This window comes from Pleuronectes platessa, chromosome 11 (assembly GCF_947347685.1).
Source record: "Pleuronectes platessa chromosome 11, fPlePla1.1, whole genome shotgun sequence".
Classification (NCBI taxonomy): Eukaryota; Metazoa; Chordata; class Actinopteri; order Pleuronectiformes; family Pleuronectidae; genus Pleuronectes; species Pleuronectes platessa.
The window spans coordinates 6,160,380-6,183,710 of NC_070636.1; the positions used below are offsets into that span (position 1 = coordinate 6,160,380).

The 23,331-nt window shown below is 44.6% G+C and overlaps 1 protein-coding gene across 1 annotated transcript in view; it reads right to left on the bottom strand.

The window, feature by feature from the left end:
- The window catches only part of fndc3ba (fibronectin type III domain containing 3Ba), a 92,715-nt gene that overhangs the window by 65,244 nt on the left and 4,140 nt on the right, over positions 1–23,331 (bottom strand). Inside the window, exon 2 of the mRNA XM_053433762.1 lies at positions 2,471–2,616. Coding sequence (XP_053289737.1) covers positions 2,471–2,587 — 117 coding nt within the window. The 5' untranslated portion in view covers positions 2,588–2,616. The remainder of the gene's footprint in view (positions 1–2,470; positions 2,617–23,331) is intronic.

Sequence of the window (23,331 nt, forward strand, 5' to 3'; positions counted from 1 at the left end):
TGACCCTCCATTGCACACACACGCGCACATGTATTCATGCTCACATGCGCACACACACACACACACACACACGAGCAGCCCGGTCTACGCTCTACAGGTGCGCCGTCGTAAGATCCTCATACTATTCGATTCTCCCGTAGCGGCTGCATGCTCTCCCATCTCAGCCCTAACCTGCTCCGCTCCCTCAGACTCACACAGACACACACACACACACACTCACACACACACTTCCTGCTCTGTCTGCGGCAGCGGCTGCTGTTGCTATGGGAACCCCAGCATAGTACAGGGCGACCCATGTTTCCTCAGGACTGAGAAAACCCCTGTATCCGACCTTGTGGGTGTGATGGGAAGTGAATGCACATATGTTGCATGTTTAAAACTAGATCATGTTATGTTATAATGTAATGTAGCATTACTGTTATGCTTAGATAGCATGGTGGGTCCCTGAAGCTGTAATCGTTCAATTAACTAATGGTTTGATGCACAAAATGTTAAATATTAAGTTAGAAATAATTACCAACGATAACCATAAAAGGTTTTGTACCCTTGGAATCTGCAAAAACTGTTTTGGTGTAAAGTACAGTTGTAGCATTAGAAACCTTATGTCTAAAGTCAAGCTTCAAACTTTTATTTTAACATCTACTTTTTAACTATTTCTCTTCTAGTTGAGGGATCTTACTTATTCAACATTTCCAGGCAGGACATCAGAGCTGTTACTCTTCACAATGGTAATGTAATCCTGTTGTGCCATTTGGCTTTTTAACGCACAATACGTTCACAAACACAGTGACGTTCACAAACCTGACACCAGAGCAGGAGCAGAACCAGATTTGTTCTTTTCCAGAGGTAACACCTTCACTGACATCTAAATTTGCATTGGAATTTAAAATAATGCAAAATAATAAAATAATAAATAAATCTATATGCATGCAACAATGGTTCAAACTGAAATGGGAATAAAAACCACTAAATCTTAACCACTACGTGTTAAACATCAAGGCCAAAGAAGCAGTTTGATTTTGAGAGGACGAGGAGGAACTAACGCAAAACTGGTGAAATGAGCTTAATAACATAATGAAGTGGAAAACAATGTAGCCAATAAAAGGATCTAAGTGGAACAGAAAAAGTTACATTCTATTGGCTACAATGTTAGACCTCAATATTAAGCCAATGCAGGGTTCCATATTATATTGGAACAGAATATGGAACTTATGATTGGCTACATTGTCGCTCTTCATCATGTAACTGATGCCCTGTTCCATATTCCAAATGGAACAGGATTGTTATATTTGATTAAAATCATATGTGGGAAACTTTTACAATAGTCGAAACACTTCTTTAGATTCGAACTTGTCTTCGAAGTGAAAACCGGGAAAGATGTTTCACTTTCTCAGAAAGGTGAATAACAGGATCCCTCAACAAGACATTCTATTTAGTTATAGTTAAAGCCAGCTTAGACGTGATGGGAGCCCATTGTTAAAATTCTCCATCACATTTCATCTAATAAACGATTGTACAGAGATATGGTGTCGCACCCTAACAACCTCATCTATGTATGTGTAGAAGAGACGCAGACAAAACACACACACACACAAACAGGTGAAGGCAGGTAGACACAGACAGACAGACGTACAGGAAGCAAACACACAGACACAACACACAAGTATGTACTCAGACTCAAGTGCCCACACACACAAACACACACACAGTGAAAGACAGACCCCCCCCAAAAAAACTAGACACACAAACATGGACTCACAAATATGAAGAGTCAAATCTATATAATCAGTGGTCTAGATCTGTGATCCCACACTGAGAGCCGGGGTTAAACTGCAGGGTGTTACAATAAAAAGAGCTCCCTAACTGCTGTGTGTTACAGCCAAATCCCTCCCTAACTGTTATGTGTCGCAGCCAAAACACTCCCACTGTTCTGAGCCGTGAGGGGACACTCTGGAGACGATGCGTACACATCATCATCCCTCATCTACTGAGAGCACACAGTGTGTAAAAATATCTGCGACGACAGGATTGAACCGGGCTCAAATTAACTGATGTTTTTAATAACGTTGATCTCCACCTTTTGCCTGTGCAGAGCTCAGGTGGGGTTTGGTGCTTTGAAGGTGATCCCTTCGACTCTGTGGCGTCTGATAAGATCAGCCGAGCACAGATAAGCGCTTGAATCCTTTTTTCCAAAGTAATTCGAGTTAAGGCCTGGGATCCATCAATGGAGCCAGACGGACAGATGCTGATTAAAGACACGTTTGTGGGACGGAATGAGTCAAGTGTGTGTTTCTGTTTATTCTTGTTCCTGCTACAGGACAAACGCTGAAGAGCTCGGCAGCTGCTCATTACCTGGGGCAGCCATGCATGAGGCATGTGACGAAATGACAACAAAGACAAGTGAGTGCATGGTTGTTTGTCGTCTATTCTTGTGTGCATAGGGGTGTGTGTGTGTGTGTGTTTTTTTTACCTGCTGTGAGGCATCCCCGTTAACCATGTGAGGCATGAGAGGGACCTCCCCGTTCAGGTGGGGGGGCGGAGCCAAGTCCAGTGGAATCTGGTCTGTCATCATCATTGTGACGTACATTCATGGAGAAATTCACTGAACTGCCCTACCTGAAGAAGTGCAGAGAGAGAGAAGGACAAAGAAGGTACTTAAGTATTGTTCAGTCATTTATACAAGTACGCAGAGAAACACATTCCATTGTGTAATCGGGTGAAGTGCACAGGCATGTCACGCAAAGTCACCCGGCTGTGGCTTAAGAGTTATAGCTGGGAACCACAAAGCAGAGCGTCAGCGGTTTGATTCCCAGCTCCTGCAGTACACATGGTGAATGGTATGTGATAGGACTAGAAATAAATATATACAGTCATCATAACATGAAAAGTGAAACAGAATAAGAGATTATGTATATTGTCCTGCGCTGGTTTAACCAACTGGAATGATCCAAACACAAAATGTGATAAAAAGCTAAGTTTACAAAACTTTCATCCACAGATGAACATGTAGACCAATATATGGTTTTATATGAGGAGGTTATAAAGAATTAAAAAACTGATTCTTAATCTCCTAACATCTTTGAAAAACTAGTTTGACATTGTCTGAAACAATAGTCTGTTGGTTCAACGTCAACACTGTTAATGTGAAGCTGGAGCTAGCAGCCGGTTAGCCTAGCTTAGCTTAGAGGCTGGAAGCAGTGGAATCAGCTTGATGCTAAACAGGCATCTACAAGTGGGGCCAACTTTTTTGTGTTTTTGTACTTTGGGCCCAAAAGCAAATGATTTCCCTCAAATGTCAACCTATCAGTTTATGTGAACCTTGCGTTATGCCAAACTACTGATGTGTCACCATCAGTTTATTTCTGCAGGTTCGTCAACGACGAAGCAATTTGCTGCTTCAACGGAGCGAGACAACCTCATCGCTGAGGAACTCTTATTAAATTTGTCTGTTTCCGACGGGTTTACTGTTTTCATGTGGTTTCAATCCCGACCGGGATAAGAACTTGGATGTAAACCCAGATACATCTAATAACGGAGGTGTACATGAAATGACAGGTAGTTATACATACTCTATGGAAATACACAGAACGAGAGAGGGAGACAAAGAACAGCAATCAGAGTAAACCAAGTAAAGAAACGCATATGCAGGACCGGAGAGAGGAAAGTAAAAGTAGTTCAAAATGTTGTTTGTTCCGGAACAGAGGTTAAGAATTGGAAAAATATCACAAAGTTCAAATGTGCTATCAAGTATATTTAAGAAGAATCAAACTTCAATCAGGAGCAAAATCAGTCTTTAAACTTATATAGCATAAATATAAGAATAATACGACATTTATCAGGATAATTATCAATATCAACTGATATATAATTTTTAATAATAAAAATGAGATCAGAAAATCCCAAATATTCATCTGAGAAGGAGATGGAGTACATCTTGCTGCTCAATATGTCAACATGTCACACATACACTACACATGCATAATGTTTAAATAATGAGAGAGAAGGATGAGGGAGAAATCTGAGGAGTTCATTTGAACAAACGTGTAAGAATAACGATAGGAGGTAAAAAGATACAGATAATTGTAAGAAAGAGATAACATAGACGTTTTTAACAGATTAAGATTAGTGCCTTCCTAGTATGTTCTGTTTTCATTTTAGACTGGCACTGCGTCAGCTTCAGGAAAATACAACAAGTCCTAACATGTCAATAATCATGCCAATAAGAAAGTAAAAGAGAATAAAGAGACAGAGACAACACACAGGAGAGTAGTCCTGTACAATAGTCCTGTAAAATACAGGAAGGATTAAAAAGTTATTATCCTGTTTGGAGGATTTATAGAAAATAAATATTGGCTGAGGAAGGTCTCAGTTTGATCAGTGAATGGGGATAACTGCACCTGCCGGTAGCTTTGTCAATAGAGCACACGGCAGATTAGTATTCTCCATAAGCACGCGAGCATACAGAGAGGATGGGAAGTCTGCGAGGTGTCCTGGGGTCGACTGTGTCTGTGCTCTTTGGAGATTAAACCAGAGCTAAATCTGGAGCTGGCTCCGCCTGCTTGTGTAATGACAACAATAAAACCAAAAAGCACAACCCTTAAAAAAGAGTAAATAAAAACAAACAGCCAAGGGGGGTATCTACCCTGATCATTTTATCATTCATCAACATCAGCTGTGCAATACACACACTGTCTCTCAGGGGAATACACACATACTGTATGTATGCAAACCCCAGCCAACTTAACACACAAACATACATGTATGCACACACACACACACACACACACACACACACACAATTTCATTGGCAGATTACTGAAGGACGCGGGCGTTTTAATTCAACGTGCTGAGTGAAGTCACCGCTAAAGACCTGCGGGTTCAAAACTGCTATGAACACACATGAGCACATACAGCTTGCATTAGGAATTTGCTTTAAGTACTACACACACACACACTTATCGTCCCTCTGAAAACAGCTGTGTGTCATTGTGTGTCTTTTCTTTCAGCCGGTTGTCCTCTCGCACTGTCGAGGTCTTTGAAAGGGTTAGTGGATCACACAGCTGTGGCTCATATTGTTGCAACATAAACACACACACACATTCTTGGTATCTTTTGTGTCTTTCCGACTCTACCTCCTTTTTAACCCTTGATTTTTCTCCTTTGTGTAAAACCCTCATTCTCCTCCGTTTGAGCCCCATTCCCAGCCCAGCCTGGCTATCCTACCTTGAAAACACACACACACACACACACACAGACACACACACACACTCAGACACACACACAGGGTTGCGTCCAGGACACATCACAGACAGATGGTAACACCACTCTCGGCTCTGCCAGGAAAATGAGAGGGGCGAGACAGAGAAGAAAGAAGGGAGGAAGGACGAGGGAGTAAGTAAAGGTTTGGTTTAGATGATAAAAGGGAACGTGAATGAACAAGAGGACGTATGAGGCATGAATTTCTATAACTCATAATACATTTAGTCAATCTCTCTGCCCATTACCACACATCAGCCTGAATCACTGTTTGAAGTGTGACACCGATATTGTTCACCAACATTTCAAGAAACTCCAGTGTGAGCTAAGGTGACCAGCAGGAAATCGCTTTCAACAGACAGGAAGTGAGGACTTTCTACTAAAAGTCCACACTGTATAATTTACCAATATAGAAGCAATACGATTCAAGTCAACTGCATCTGGTCTACTTGTGTTATTCTTCATCTGGTTTAAAACTAGAAATGGTCCCCAACCTCCAGGAGTAAGCAGCCATGCAGATAAATTTGGTTTTGATTGTGCAGGTCGAGAGAAATGACGAGATTCAGGTAATTTAAGGTAAAAATATATGGTCCAGTATCCTGTGTATATGTTTATTGACTTAATTCATACAAAAGTTTTATTTGGAATATTTCTTGGCAAGTATCCTGGTTCCCTGTTTCATTCCTTATAATAGAGATAATAAGACTCTATATCATCTAATACTATACATATATAAGGGTGGTATCGATCTTCTCATCTAACTCTCTGTAAAAAAAAACATGAAGACTTAAAAGTATTTTCCCCAAAATATCAAACTTTCCCTTTAAAAGGCATTGACAGACCGACTTGGAGATAAACTCAAATCTAAATGTCTCGTTATATCACTTCTTGGCATCGGCTTCCTCTAAATTTAAACACTTAACCTTCCACTGCAATTTGGAGCAACTGATGTATGAAATTGCACAGTGCAAGAAAAACTATGATCTTCCATTTTATCCACTGACTGTATACTTGCTTTCTAAAGATACTTTTGTCTTCTGACACTGCTGATACTTGTACTTCTGTCCATGCCGCTGTGTGCGGAGTTCAAACGATGGAGACTGAAACTGAACCGATAATGTGAAAGTTGTAGTTAATAACTTTTTTTAAACTTTTAATGGAGTCAGAAGGAGGGGGACGGACATGAACAACTGAACCAATCACAGATGTTGCGGTGATGATGCACAGCTATGGCGTAACAATGGCTCTGATTATACACAGGGGTATGAATTGGACTTGAGGCTCAGTCGTGATGGAACTGAGATGTGGAGAAAGTGTAGATACACTTTCGCCCTCGCAGCTGTTCTCTGTGGTGTGTCGCACTTTTCCTAAAGGATCCAACGCACACAACTCGGAATTTAATGCAGGCCATCAATGAATGAATAATGACCTTTGTTTTCCAGGGGAATCATTACCAGATGGATGCTGCTGTTGACAGCTTCAGACATCACCACACACACACACACATACACACAACCACACACAGACTCACACTCACACAGTGGTTTCCGTTCCCCAGTGGAATGTGGGAGGAATAAGGTGTCGATTCCCAACAGGGATAAAGTGTTAAATTGAAAAATTCCATGTTGGATCCAGAAGACAATCCCCCACTTGTCCAAGTCTGTGAATGTTTTTGGTGAGTGTGTGTGTGTGTGTGTGTGTGTATGTGTGTAAGAAGCATGAGTGTGCATGTGTATGTTTGTGTATATAGGCGTGTGCGTGTGCGTGTGCGTCAGGGTCATTACACAGAAAGCTCTGTGTTAGCATGGAAACTGCCTCTCTCTCTAGTGCATAAAAGATGCATAGACTAAAACACACACCTATATGTAACTTTCTCCCTCACACACACACACACACAAACACACAAACACACAAGCCCCAGATTTGCAAAGGCAGCTCTGACCTCATAACACGACAGTCATTACTCATAGAGTCATTCATCATTCACACACACACACACCCAAAGAGTTTGTCCATCCTGATGAAGCATAAAGGATATTCACAACCTCCGAGCAGACTGTCTGACTTACTTCCAGTCGACTGCTTCACACCTCTCTCTCTCTCTCTCTCTCCTGACCCTCTCACACAGTCATCGAAATGCAAACACACACACACACACCCAGACAAGCACACATTTGTGCAACCTCCAAACAGGCGAAAACCTCTCGAGACTGACATTTTTTTGCTCAGCATAAATTTGGTCTCGGAAACTAGTCTTGAATTTGAGCAAGGACAAAAATAGACGACACTGTGCCGGCACAGCAGCGGCTCGTCGCTGCAGAGTCATCGCGGCCGCTGCGGTGTCATGATCCTGCAAACAACGGCAAATTTAGACAACAAATGTGGGAAGTGGACTCGCACAGTGATTAGATGAAAAATAGAGGAGAGGACCAGGTGTGCATAGCTGAGCAGCATCTAGTGGTGAGGGTGCAGATTGCAACCAACAGAGACCGCTCCGCCAACCCTATCCAAATAATCTACGGTGGCCTTAACAGAACATAAAACTCAAACTGGTCCTCTCTAGAGCACAGTGTTTTCTGGGCTACTCTAGAAACATGCTGGTGGAACATAGATGACTCCGTGGAAAAGAACCGACTCCCTAGATATAAAGAGCTATAAGAGAACTTTCTTTCATCAGATCCCCTTAGATCCTGCACACTGGACCTTTAAGGAAGCTTAAATACTGAGTTCATTGAGTACTGACTCTTACACCGTTGTAACACATGCGCGCCACCCCCGCTTGTCTACTTCGCTGCACAAGCTGACGGCTGCTTTTTTAATTCCTGCAGCTGTGGAGGTGAGAGTTAGTCACGTCCTGGCACAGGTCATGCACTGTAATGCTGAATCAATACTTAAGCTTGGTCTGGTTCTCCTCAGTCGGGTTTTTCCTCTGCACTTAGTGGCTTTGTTAGATCTACGTAGTAAGAAAAAGTTGAAATATGAGATGTAATGTTCCGTTACCTTCGTCTACAGAAGAATAGAAACTGTTGTTTTGTGATAATAATAATATCAAATCCCCATGGCCATGAAAACAGCCTTGAAGCCTTTCCCCTGTAGTTTCCCTTTCGGCTCGAGGGGACTGATTATCACATTATCCGAGCTCCTTTTGTCCTTCTGCACATTTAGATATGAGAATCAATCACGACAGGCTATTGTTTGTTGACTTTTCCTCAGGCTTCAACACAATTCACCACCAGCCACCGACTGAAACTCACTGCTCGCAAACTGCCTTATTCCAAACTTAGCTCAGGGTTTAATTTGGTCTCAGTCTCGGTATGGAAGCATGATACATGATTCACACATGACAGATGTGACGAGTTCCTTCTCAGGAAAGAGACAAGCATCGATTTCAGATATAACTCTTCAGTCACCAAAAGCACCATCACCAGCGGGCAGGAAGGGAAGATGATAGAAATCTATTAAAAGTCTAGAAACTCCGTCTGAAAGCAGTTTGAGCCATAAAACCCTGAATTGAAAGCTGCTGATGTGTTTCATCTGAGGAATGTGTCTGTCTGAGTTACACACTAACAAGATGGTGCTTTTTAAGGAATGTTGAATACTTGTATACGTCCTGAAAGACAATTCGGAATTTAATGTGCCGCATTTAGCTGCAGATGTTTAATGTTCCCTTTTGCTTAGTGTTATTTCACATTAGCATTAATGCAGAGGATTTATAAGCTGCCACAGATCTATTACCGGGTTATCGAAGGGATAAACACAAACACCCCGATGTGCAGAACAGAGAAACGTATCGTGTGAGGGAATCAAATCTAAATACAAACTTCATGGCTCGGACTGACGCTTCACTGTGGCCTGTTCGGACCGACTGTGGTCAGACCACCAAGAGGAACTGCTGCTTCCTGCCCTGGATAACAATTAAGCACAGAAACCAGAGCCAGACACACACTCCGCTGATATCCACGAGCAGAGAGAAAGAGACTTAATTCAAAGTCTTTTATGTAGAACACCAACTTTTCGGGGGCTTTGGGAACTCTACCATGAACTCAGGAGCTGTAAGTTGGTTCTGATTTTGTTTCGGTCTTTTGCAACCAACATATAACTTATTGATTCGGCTCGAAAATACAGGGTCAGAGTTTGCAGTACTGAAAGTGCTTTGTTGCCAATACACAATCTTTGCAAGAATATTACATCACGGCCATTTCTAAATACCATCAGGCGGGTTTAAAAACCAGTGCTATGCTCCACAGTGTCACGTTTTGGGTGCTGGAAATAACCATCACAGCTTTTCTTGAGCCGTTTTCAAAGAAGTCCGAAGAATTGGATACGGACTTTACAGACGTGTTCACAACAGCAACAATGCCTCCGTATTATTTAGGCTAGCGGTGGAGCAGCCGGGTGCAGCAGACAGACGCAGGAGGTAACGCATAAATTCCGCTGTGGAGATCGTTCGCGGTGAATCCAGCGATGGACCCGGAGCCTCTTACTCGGACTATTGCATTACCACGTCCTGGAGAAAATACACTGAGGATCTGCGGAGTTCAGTGCATGTCTGAAAGCAGCCTCATTTTGCCGGACATTAACATCTCCTAGGAAGCAGTGGAGAGATTTAACTCAAATAGGCACTGCAAATTTTGGGTTACTGAAGGTTTGAGTTTATCGAGGTTCTAGAGTTTTTCTCACAAGTTGCAAAAATACAAATAACCTGTTATTAACTTGAACTTTCTGAGATTCTATCGGGGCTGCAGATTTGTCCTGGATGTGAATTCTACTGGTAATGAAACAAACAATGAAAAGAGAAACAACTGGAGAAGCAGAATTGAAACTGAGTCTGAACTTAAAATGGAATTCAAGGTGATGTTGTTCTTTGTCATCATGTGGTTGAACAGTCATGAGCAGCTGCAGCCTGGATATCAGTGACAACTACTGACGAACCCGAGACACAGTTCACTAATGAGTAAGTCAGTCACAGGCTGGAAGCTCGTTCATCACATGTGCAGAGATAGAGATTTGACAGATACAGAAATAGATCGTTCATATCACTGTTATCAGGAACAGGACGTAATGTGCATGTGAATGTGGTGAAATAAAAGTAGAGAGATAACGCAGAGACGCAGGTGTAGGTGTCCTTTTCCTCATCCTGGGTGTGTGAGGCACGGAGTAAAGATCTCAAGAGTCAGAACTAAAGTTTGTCTATTCATTCCAGTACACACACACACACACACACACACACACAAAGCTTGTTTTCACAAACACAGCGTAAACCAAACACGACTGGGATTGATCCAAGTCCCTTCTTATCAGCTGACAACTTGAATCTGTGCTGGCATTCACTACACTTGCACACAGTCACACAACGGAGTGTGTGTGTGTGCGGGTTGTGTGTGTTTGGAGAAAAGGGGGTAGCTTCTAAATATGGTGGGAAACTGCCACCAACACCACTCCCATTCAACCCCAGCTCCTTTTACAAAAGGTATTCAGTCCGTGAGAGACCTGTTCCCTCCCTCTCCTCCCCGACTCACCCCCTCTCTCTAAAACACACACACACACACACACACACACACACACACACACACACACACACACACACACACACACACACACACACACACACACACACACACACACACACACACACACACACACACACACACACACACACACACACACACACACACACACACACACACACACACACACACAGAGTACCTTTTCACAAGAGGAAAGAGAGAGATGGAGTGGATGTGGGGGAGAAGCAGAGAAGGGAGGAGGGGGGAGGGGGTGAGAGAAAAAAAGGTGGAGAGGAAGGCAAAGAGGAATGTTGGACTTGTGCGTACTTTTGAGGGGAGCATGAATGCACACACACACACACACAGACACACACACACACTTGGGAAAGACAGAGAGGGGATTTATAAAAGATGGAACCTCTTCGTGTTCCCATGTCGGCCCAGCTTTCCTGCACATATGCAGCCAGTGTGTGAGTATGTGTGTGCGTGTGTGTGTGTGTGGTTGTGTGTGTGTGTGTGTGAGAGAGGTAGAGAGAGTGTGTGCATTGAGAGGCTGAAAGAGAGGAACAAAGGGGAAGTGTCTGAAACAAAATTTAGAGATTCAGCGCGTTCTTCAGGATGACTGCATGCAGTTGGTTTGCATATGTGTGCGCATGTGTGTGTGTGTGTTTGCATGTGTGTGTGTGTGTGTGTATGTGTGTGTGTGTGTGTACATGGATTCATGCAGGCGCTTTTAAGTGTGCAGGCCTCTGTATGTGCGTCGTGTGTGTGTGTGTGTGTGTGTATGGTCGGAGTCCTCTTGCCCTGTAATTGCGGTAATGACATGTCATCCACGAAGAAGACGAACCTGGAACGGGTGGAGAGGAATGCAACGGACACATACAACACACACACACACACACACAGGCTCCACTTGCAAACCATGTATGAACAAGCTCCTCTCCAAACTCATTGAACTGAGGCCTGTAGGCCCCCCCCCCCCCCCCCCCTGAAAACAGATGAGCTCCAGCACCTCATGAAACCACATCTGATTGTGAACGAAAGACTTTCACCAGCCAGATGCTGCTACGTATACTTGATTTTACGAAAGTCTCTAAAAACTTTAAGGCAATCTTCAATGTGAGATTGCTTGAATTTCTGAAAGACGCATGCTGGGGGGGGGGGTGCAGGGCGATCGGTGGCATCACTACGGGGTAGGGGGGGTATGTGCATAGAATGAGCAGATCGATGATAAAAAAAGCTAAATACAAAATACATCCCCCGACTGAGAATTAACCACAAACAGTCCATGCGTCTAAATGGCTGTGCTCTGTCTCCAGGGGTCTTTTTTTTCTCCTCCAGATTCTGGCGGCTGCTCTGCTTATCACAACAATGCTGCAGTTTTGGAAGTTTTGTCATTGCCACGTCCCAGCATTCCCTGCCTGGAAGAGCATCTCTCCACTTTTACAGAATGCAAACGAGTCTCCCAAGGTTACTCCGCGGTTGTTGCCTGAATCTCGCACATAACTCACGGCAGATGTGGAGCTATTAAGAATCTGCAGTCTGTTCGAAGAAATGCAGAATACACCCCGACTGTCAACTTTCTGAAGAAATCTTGAACCATCCCGCTGCATCTGATTAGTCCAAGATGAAGCTGCATAAAAAGAACTGTGTTCACTCTTTTTCTCCCATAAAACTATTCTCTCTCTTTCATGTTTTTCTCTCTTCCCCCTTGTCTGGTTTTTTTCCCAGTTTCCTCCAAATACCAGGCATTCTGCAGATAGTTGAGTGCAGCCTGAGCACAGACAAGTCGGGACCCAGCCTGGTAAACGACCAGCTCAGCACTTCTCCTCCTTCCCCCCCCCTCCCCTCTTCCATCCCTCGCCCTCCACATAGACAAAATGAGTACCCTGGGCGAAGCCTTTCTCCCCTGTCATTCTCTCATCCATCTACCCACCCATCCAATCCTCTCATCAGGGCTGGTTTCCAGGAGCACAGGCCAGAAACAGACGAGCCAAAGACGTCAGCTCAGTGGACTGGTCGTCTTTCTCGCTGTCACAAAGTCCAACGTCAGATATCTTTAAATGACTCAAAAGGCAGAATGCACTCGTCTAACTCCTCCTTCAGTTACTGAGAAGGAACAAATGAAGCAGGATGCTGTTTTACACACTTAAAAACACAAACCTCTAACAGTCAGCCTGTTTCCACACTAAAAGAGTGCAGTGACTTTCAGTCTGTGTCAGGGTGCCAAATAAGTAGCTAAGCCAAAGACTCCAGGATCTGACTCTATTGCCATCCACTTCCTGGAAAGACCCCGCCTTCCCTCGCATTCCACTGCCCTGTCAAAACACGGCTCCCCTCTCCCACTGGCTGATGGGAAGTGGTCGGCTCCGCTCATAGGCTGCAGCCGGAGAAGTGGGCGGGACGTGCAAGCGTAGCTCAAAGAAACGGCGGCCCATTCCCAGGGAGAGACTACAGTTACATAACGTGCACACACATACACACACACTCTCAGGATCAAGACAACACCCTCAACACATAGAGGAACACAAAACAGGGTCACAGAGAAAGAAAGGTGGAGAAAGATGGTAAAAGGAGTGCGGAGAAAGAAAAGGAGCCGGGGAAGAGAGAGGGTGAGAAAGAATGAGGAAGAGAGGGAGGGAGGGAGGAAGGGGTAGGTGAGGCATCAGTTTTCCTTGTGAACAAAATGAAGAGGAAATGGCTATCAGGTCAGGAGCAGTGGGAGCGTACTTCCAGTGTATGTGTTTGTGTGTGTGTGTGTGTGTGTGTGTTTGAGATACAGGTGATCATGTATCAAATCCTAAGTGGAAGTCGATCTGTCCCATGAATAAAGTACAGACACACAAGTATACACACAAACAAACACACACGTGACTGACCTAGCTCTGCAGTCTGGTGGGAAAACAAAGCAATGCGGTTTTATTAAATCAATACCGTCTGTTGTCTGTCTGTGCAAGGTGGAACTGACAGCAATCTGTTAACCGAGGGAGGCAGGATGGAAAGATGAGGGGGGGGGGGGGGGGGGAGAGAAGAGGAGGAGGGGACGGGAGAGGAAAGAGGAGATGGGGAGGGGGGGCAGATGATGGGGCCGGAGGTTGAGTGTGTGTGTGGAGGGAGAAATGTGTGGAATTCTAATTGTGTTATTGCTCCTGAACAAACATTAGTCCTGCCTGTCATACCACAGACGGCAGGCAGTGTGTGTGTCTGTGTGTGTGTGTGTCTGTGTGTGTGTGTGAGATACTGTAGGGTGAGAGTAAATTGAATGAGTCCGGCAAATTAAGAGTCGGGAGAAGCCAGTTTGAAACGTTCATGGAGCCACAGCACATACAATCCGCTCTGTGTTGCAATGGGAGGTCCGTGTCAGCTTCACATTAACACGGCTCCAACAGATGTGTGCATCTGCCAGCGAGCCCTCCCTCTTGCAGCTGTACGGCTGAGGGCTGGCCATGTGTTTGTGTGTGTGTGTGATCGTGTGTATACGTGTGTGTGTGTGTGTGTGTGTGTGTGGTTGTGCAGAGGCCAGCAGGCAGTAAACCCACAGCAGAGGCCCTGACAGTCCAACGCTGCCACGTAGCAGCAACGTAACTCGGTGGAGGAGAGGAGAGGAAAAAAAACAACACAAGAACTGAGAATATCATAAAATGAAATGATGTGGGACCTTGTGTGGGAGTCAGAGCCCAAACAGATCTAATGCAAACACTCAAACAAGAGTGTGTGGGGGGAGGGGGGGACAAAGTGACTTTCCGATATCGTTTATCTCGCCCAGAGACACTGACGTCTCCACCAATCGCAGACTGCCAGACTCCCGCTCCTTTGATTTACAGATGCTGGAGGTTTCGGTTGCACGGACCACACACCCGGCAAAATCGTTTAATAGACCGACACAAACACGAAACCCCCCCCGCCCTGATAATCATCATTAAACCCTTTGTAATCGTCCTCATTGTTTCCATCAGCCTCATCAGCGTCCATAACAACGCCGCCATGTTTGTGGCCGATGCCGACCAACACCTCCGTCCTCATTATCCCTATTAACATCAAAACGCCTTCAGAACAACTGTATTGATGTTTGTGTGTGTTCAACACAGAGGAAGTGGCTATTCTCCCACAAGCACATGAACATGACTCACTCTTCTTCATGGCAGCGCTTCCAGATTTTTTCCTTCTCCTTTTGTCCCCCCCCCCCCCCTCCCTCCTTGTCGCTCGTTCCCTCTCTCATCCCTCGCTCGCTCACTTCCTCCCTCAAACACAGTTGAGACCTTCCTCTATCAGATCCAGAGAGGCTGAGGGCTGAGCGCTCTGCGGCCCAGAGAGGAGCAGCAGGCCTGAGGACAGCTCACAGCAAAACCCCTCCCTAACACCTCGGATCTCCCAGGCTCAGTCGGGCCACACACCGGGAGGCTGATCCCACAAGCCGCCAGACTAAAAGCTGACTTGGGCTGACTGGTGGGGAGGTAGCATGGAGGGCCGTGGACACACAAGTCAACTGGGAGGCTCGCTGAAGGTGCTTTCAGACGTGCACTGGACTCCACAGATCCTCCCGTGTTCTCTCCGGAGGACGTTCGGATGTTAAAGTCTGAGAAAGTCAAGAGCATGTGCTGACTTGACTCTACATAAGCAGCTTGAAACACCAGGTGCCTTTATGAGCCATGTTCAACACATTAACATAGATACTGATCGTCTCTTTATATCTTTAGCCTTGGGGCAAAGTTTTACGGACACAGCACCACTGAACTCAGATTGATTTTTAACCTATTAACCAAATGACAAAGATGCAAATGCCTGCTATGGGTTGTGCAAGTTAAAAGGTTGTGACAGTCAAATGAAGTGTTAAATTTAACTTTAAGTCTCAAACAAGCCAAATTTTAAAAACAGACACATATAAAAGAAAAACCAGTCATTTCATTTCTGCTATTGTGATATCTCTCCCTGTCACCATGGAGATGTGAAGACAGTGTGAACTCAACTCAGGTTCAAACTTTCCTTCTTCGTCTGTCTTCTCTAATTCATGCACCCACATGAAAAGCATGCAAACCCTCGCGGGCCTAAAAAACACGCATCAGATTTTCATTTACATCCCAGACATGACAGCATTATTCTAGCATGGCAGAACACAGCGCCGGCTCTGCATCAGCTCCACATCTTTATTCATGTCTCCTCTGTATGTCCTCATCCACCACAGCCTCCTGCCCAGGCTGGTCCGCTGCTTATTGCTGTGTAACGCCGTTGGTTCCATGTAATGCAGCCCTCCCCGCAGAGCTGGATCCTTTTCAAGTGGCGGCTCAGATAAGGCTGTGTGTGTTGTGTATGGCTTTAGTGGTTGCCTGCCTTTCACAATAAAATGACTGCACTGCGGTTGTATGCTTACGCCAACAAGTGCACTTTTCTGTGTGCATATTTCTACATTTCCAGATTCATCTAGTATAGAACAGTTGTATGAGGTCACTGTGAATTTGAGCCTTTGACCTACAGGCACCAAAATCGGATCACTTCTTCTTTGAGTCCAAGTGGAAGTTTCTACCAAATTTGAAGTAATCCCCTCAAGCTGATCTTAAGCCATCACATAGAAAAAACATGAACATACTTTGTGAGGCCACCGTGACCGTGAACTTTGACCTTTGACCACTGAATTCAATTCAGGTCATCTTTGAGGCCAAGTGGATGTTTGCACCAAATTTTTGGCAAATCCCTCACGGCATTCTCGAGATAAGGACGGACAGAAAGGTCCAAACCTACATCCTGAGAAACTGAAAACAAAAACACAACTTCCAACGCACAATATTTGGTTCTACTTGCTTCTATAGCTTCTACTACGCACCAGAGCTCTCTCTCTCTCCCTTCCTCCTCTCTATCTTCTCCTCTCCCCCTCCTCTGCCCCACTCCCAGCTTTAACCTGTCTCAGCATTCCCCCTGCCCTCATTCTTCCCCCTCTTCCTCCGCCCTTCATCCTTACTCCCCCCCACCACCACCTCCTGGCCCGACTTCCCAAACAACCCCTCAGCTTTCAAAAGACAGCCGCCCATTCAGAGGGTTTTGGGGGTGGGGTGGGGGGAGGAGAGCAATGCATGCTTGGAGGGTGGGGTGGGGGGGGGGGGGGAGTGGGGGTTCTCATTCCCGCTAAATTGTCCCACATGGCTGAGCGTGCTTAGTTTAAACAAACACAGCCACTTCCTCCTCGGTGTGCACGTCGGCTCACAGACACACAGGCCTCGCAAACACCCACATGCACATCGTTTGGGTGCACACAGGCATGCTTGAGTTCCAATACACAAAAACAAGCACACATACACACACACAAACACACACAATACATTGTATACCCTGGCAGGCAGCGGGGGAATATTTTCAGTCTCACACTGCAGCCAGAAAAACGTACAGAAGAGCCCCGACTCCAAAACCTAAACAGCCCAGCTGCAGATTCCTCCCTGTGTAGTTCCTCGGGACGAAACGGCTTCACATGCACATTCAGGTTTGGAGTATGATTTGGCTCAGGGTTGCACAGAGTGAAAAAAATTGAACTTTCGTGGAGCTTTAACTGTAAAATCTAATGGCTCCCTGGAGTCTGAGCCCAAAACCCAAAGTTCTACCACTGAATGCACAGGAATCAATATAATACTGCGTGTGTGTGTGTGTGTGTGTGTGTGTGTGTGTGTGTGTGTGTGTGTGTGTGTGTGTGTGTGTGTGTGTGTGTGTGTGTGTTCAGAAAGATAGAGAAAGGTAGAAATATATAAAGTTACATTTGGCCGCACTATTACATTAGACCACATGACATGTATTAGAAAAATAACATTTTGCAATGTAATTAAATAGTACAAATGTGTTTCTTAACTTTTCAGGTTCTCAAATGTGAGAAAAGTGAAAGAATTTGTAAGTTTAATATTTTGTATATATTTCTAAATATAATACTTTGAACTGTTGGTCAAACAAAACATGAGATCTGATGATGTACTGACATGCTTCATGACAGAGTGATGTGCCTTTCCCACCTTTTATACATTAATCTATACCAAAAAAAGACGTGTATTTCACAAGTCCCTGTTTATATTGTGTGTGTTTGGAGCCGGTGGTGCAGAGAGTGTGACTTGTTGCTTTTAGCCGATCCAATTCTCACAGCTACAGCGTGAGGTGTTGGGGAACTCGCAAATCAGCTAACCAGCGGTGTTACACCAGGTTGCCTGCTGAGGAGACCGTCAACAGCCCGACAGCAGAGAGACAGTTTCATCAGTTGTATCTCTGCTGTGAGGTTTGCTGCACCATCTCTCCATCCCTGGGCCCTCTGCATCACCATGGATTTCAACGCAACAAACTACAATCGGCACAATCGGCTCTAAATAACGAGCGTTGGAGTGAAGGGGGGACAACCACAGAGTCCAGACAATGAGTCCACATTCACCTCGATGGGACCGGCTGCCGTCCGGCCCCCCGCGGTCTCTGCCGCTAACGCCGCGCACCGTCAGGGCTGCATGCCATGAGTCTTAATTAAGACAGCTATGCCAAGTCAATAAGTAAACTCTACTCCCCCCTTACTCTCTCTCTCTCTCTCTGTCTCATAAACACGGACGAACCACCAAGAGACATTCAGATCATCAGTTTTATGAGCCATGAAAAAGCTTGCTCGGTGGGTGGTGTGTGTGTGCGCTGAGAAAGAAAGACTATTTAGTCACACCTACATGAGAAACTTGTCTCCTCTCTCACAGACAAGACAGCAAGTGAGTCTGAGATTTGTGCACGCACACACACACACACACACAAACACACATTCGCTCTCTCTCTCTCTCTCTCTCCCAGACAATCTTTTAATGCACAACCAAGCAAGCAAATAGTGAATGAATGGTTCTTAACAGGTTTAATGCTATGACTGGTTCACAGTTGTGTTTATGAATGTGCAGGCAGCCGAATTAAATCCATTACACCAAAACTAAATTGGTGTGAAAAACAAGGACACTTCTGGGAATAGCAAGCCAATGGAAAGTGTACATACAATCACTTGCTCCCCAACATCAAACACACACACACACATATTTATAACACCCCTCCCCACAGCCTGGGGTCACAAGGTCACATTCCTCTTCCTCAATCAGCCTCAGGATTTCACACACTAGGCTTGTGGTTGTGCGAGTGTGGTTTTGTGTGTTTCTGCCTGCCTGTCTCCATGTCTCTGTGTGTGTCTCAGTGCGTGTGTATTTGGGATGTTTTAGTGATTTGTGGGGGGTGTGTGGGGGGGTCTGGCTTGAGGGCAGGAAGGGAAGAAGTGAAGGAAAATGGGGGAACTTAGGTAATGTCAGCGTCGAGCTGGATAATGTGAAAAAACTATATATTAAATAAATAAAAAGACTAGTAAGTAAATCAAACTTTTCCAATACACCAATGCCTGCGAAGACAATGTTGGAAATACATAACACAGATATTGAGGTTAACCTGCAATCACTTTCATGCAGACAGCTGATTTTCCAAGCATGAAATCGTAATTTCGAAAAAGCAAAACAGGAATTCCGGCTTGATTTGGTCGGGAGGTCACATTTATGAGCTGCGATCAAAAATGCTATTATATAAACTTTCATACAATAACATTAACAGTTTTTTTCAGACACTGTGTTTACCCCATTTCTAATGCAACACGAGTAGCAATTCACCTCAAGATTATGAATTTTAACTCGGTTGGGGAAACTTTTGGAAAACTTCAGAAAACTGCGATCAGCATTTTAAACCGTAATCACCTTAGTGGAAATGTGCTGTGAGTGACAAACGGACCAGATGGACAAGAGGTAGAGGGGACAGGTATGTGGAGCCGGGGTGGGTGGAGGACGGGGCCGGGTGTGAGGAGGGGTCAGTGTGTGTCTGCATGCCCTGGAGAGGGGGTGGGGGGGTGTTCTAACAAGGGAATTGCATTAAAAAACACGGACTTCAGAAGAACCTGCAGGTCGGGGATGTTCAAACCCACCAACATGGGACCGTGTGTAAAACATCCACACACACATACACGGTCACACAAACAGAGAGATGCTTGAAAATGTCTTCTACAAATCTGTTCCAATTCCAAGGGGTTTATACAACCATCTGAAATAGTAGCAGTTATAGGTTCAGTTCCTCCAATCCAACACACACACACACTCACACACACACAGCGGACACTTGAGATACACAGGCAGAACGCTCACAGTCAGGCATGACAACAGTCATTAACGAGTGGCGGAACTTTCCATGGGCCCGCCAACAAGCAACACCAACACGCCTGGCATGCTAATGCAGGCACGTAAAGTCAACTCTGCTCGAGTGTATGTTTGGTGCGTGTGTGTTAGGAGGCTGGTGTTTGTGTGTATGTGTGTGTGTGTACAGGTGCACGCTTGATCCCTTTGGCCAGCTGACCACACACAAACACACAAACACACACACACACAGTGGGCAGCTCTTCAACAAGCGGCTTCTATGGACGATACCCCCGAGGAACTTGTGTAAGGGAACGAGAGGGGCAGGGCGACCAAAGGCTACACATCCAGCTCCAGCTTCCCTGCAGGTGTGTGTCCACAAAACTTCACCAGCTCCTGATGACAACTTTGACAACATCATTTCTACATTCCCAATCATTTTATATAAATTGTATTATAGTTTTCCCTTCCATAATCTGCTCTCTTCCTCATATGTCGCTCGGCCTCTCTGCTGCAGCCGCTGTCAGGACCTTTAAATGACACCAAGTGATGAGCAATGACTCAAAGCTGCAGGGAAGCCGCACAGGGATGATCTCTGCTTGACCTTAAATGGCATCAAGTGCGACACCTCACCTACTGACTAAAATCACTGACAACACAGACAGGCCCATTTTAAACATCTGATACCACACACGCCCGCTGTTATTGTGAAAATAATAATCCAAAAACTTTAGAACACACACATGTGCCAAGTTCTGAATAACCATCAATTTAATTTGTTCTTGATGTATTTAAAGTTAATCGTAGAATACAATTGTCACAGTCAAGTATGAAGGATTTCTTTGATCTGACCTAAAATTATCTATTTTGATTTATATTCCCATCTTGATGATTTAATCTTGTTGTTACTGCAAAAGCTTTGCTCAGCATAGTTGTTCGTTGATAACGTGAACAAACCGTGATACAGACAACTACAAAATATTATGTTAAAGTTCACATGATAGTTCAGCTGAAGGAAGAGAAGAAGGGATGTGGGGCGAGATGAAAGAGAAGGTGATGGAGAGGAGAGAGGAAGAGAGGAAGAGCAGCCACTGGGTCCAGGATGAGCATCATTACCAAAGAGAAACATCTTTAATAATCACTGTATGAGCTCAAATCAACCACAATATATACTCAACATTATTACAGTGCCAATACATTAAGTATAAAAAGAAACAAAACCAAACAACAATTTCTAAAGCAGAGTGTGATGTGATGACTCTTCCAAATGGAACATGTACGATTCTATGCAAATGTCAATCAATACTTTCAATAATAATATAGGACCTTGTCTTGAACAGTCAGAGTCAAAGCAAACCAGACACGTGAAGTCCTTGGTCTGATGCAGAACATTCTTTTCACATTTTTCTAAAAAGTCTGGAAATACTTTTCATTTTTCATTTGTTGCAGCCAACAACAAATTATTGCTTCTTGCCATGAGCAGGCAGAGAAGTCCAGGGCGAGCTGAGCTATTTGTTATTGATACTGAATTATGCAATCAAGGTTACTTTCTGGTTTTGTAGATGTTTAGGAAATCTCTTCTTTTAGGAGAGGAGACAAGAGGAGGAGAGTGTGCAATGAGGGGAAAAGGAGACAGGAGGAGGGAGGCGGGGTGGCAGAGAAGTTGAAAGGCTTCTTTTATCTTCTTCTAAATCAACTGTCAACAATGCAGGAAATTATCAAGTGAGACAAAAAAACAAAACCCGGGGGGAGAGATGGGTCTCTGGAGAACGAGAGAGGCCGGGAAGGAGAGAGGAAGGGAGACGGAGAGAATGAGAGGAGGAGGGTAAACATTACAGCTCCGTGCCGAGCAAACATGAGATGCTGGGATACTTCAACAAAACTCCCCTGTTCATATGGGAGAGAAAGTGAGATCAAGAAAGAGAGAGAGAGAGAGAGAGAGAGAGAGAGAGAGAGAGAGAGAGAGAGAGAGAGAGAGAGAGAGAAAAGAGAGTGTGCAGGGAGAAGCTGGGAAATGGAAAGTGAAAGTATCGAGCAGATAAACAGCTGCTGTCGTGGGATAGGTCATAAAGTTGTTTTTCTGTTTTGAGGGGTGGTGGGGGGGGGTACTTTATGAATAAATGTATTTCTCTGATACGCAGTGAGTCGTAAAGTAAATCCTGATAAACCTGGAAATGCAGGACATCTCCTTCACCTCTATAAATAACTGTGATAAAAATATATCGGCCACTTTCTGTGATTCCTAAGATGCAATTTAAAAAACCCTCGTGAAAAAATAAAAGTAATTGAGGCTTCATACTTTACAGCCATAAACTTTATAATAAACGTTTAATAAAACAATGTATGGGTAATTCAAGCACTTTCTCCTATCATGACTATTTAACAAAAGAAATAAATAATTCCTAATTAGTTAAATAATAAAAGCAGCAATAATGGATGACCTGGATGAAAAAGTGGACCTCCAGCTGTTTTTAAAAAGGTTCATAAAACATGGGATGATGTAAGTTCAGATAATGGACGAGCTCCTCTGCTCTCCGTCACATGTCACAGCGGCAGCAGCAGTAACTGTTCTCCAGGTAAACACACACCAGCCTCCTGCACCACAGGGACAAACCACCCTGTCCTCGCTGAGCTTCATGAGGCCGAGCAGAGGGACGGGAGGACCTCCTCCTCCTCCTGCGCTCCAGGTGTCGAGCCCTTGACCTCTCAGCCGAGCGGCGCCACCTCCTCACATCCAACCCTCCAATGAGAGAACCTCTTTCCCACTCACTCGGCTGAACTGCACTTTTTTATTTTTTTATTTTACATTAACAGCGAAGCCGGCGATCTTTCTGGGAAACACACCTGTTGCATTCAGAGAAAAACAGATGGTCCGGCCGAGAAGCAGATTTCATACAACCTGCAGAGGCCCGACAATTACTGGGTGGAAGAATTCCAAATCTGAGCAACTGATCCGCGACCAGCAGACCAGTTCACCATCGGTAAATATGCATCGTAATTGCAGCTGCTCATTCGCATGCAGTAGCAGATATTACAGATGATAACTGGTGGATGAACCGATACCGAATCTGCACAAACTGAGCATATGTCATATCTTCTGCACCAGTTTCATGCACCAATTACTTTCACCGTCCTCAGCCTAACCCGGACCTGAAGACACTTTGTGGATTCATGAATCACTCCTTTGGTTTATAAAACTTCTGATGATTTAGTTTATTGTTGACCCAACATTTGAGAAGATAGGACTTGTTCATGCTCTTTAAACTAGTTGCTCATTAGTTTCAAATATCATCCTGTCACTTAACGACATGAGGATTTATTTTCTATCGATCAATCAACATCTTTCCAAAATGTATAATTCAGCGTGCCCAGGTTTGGCGGCTGTAACCCGGCATTGAGACGTCTGACTGGCACAGCTAAGG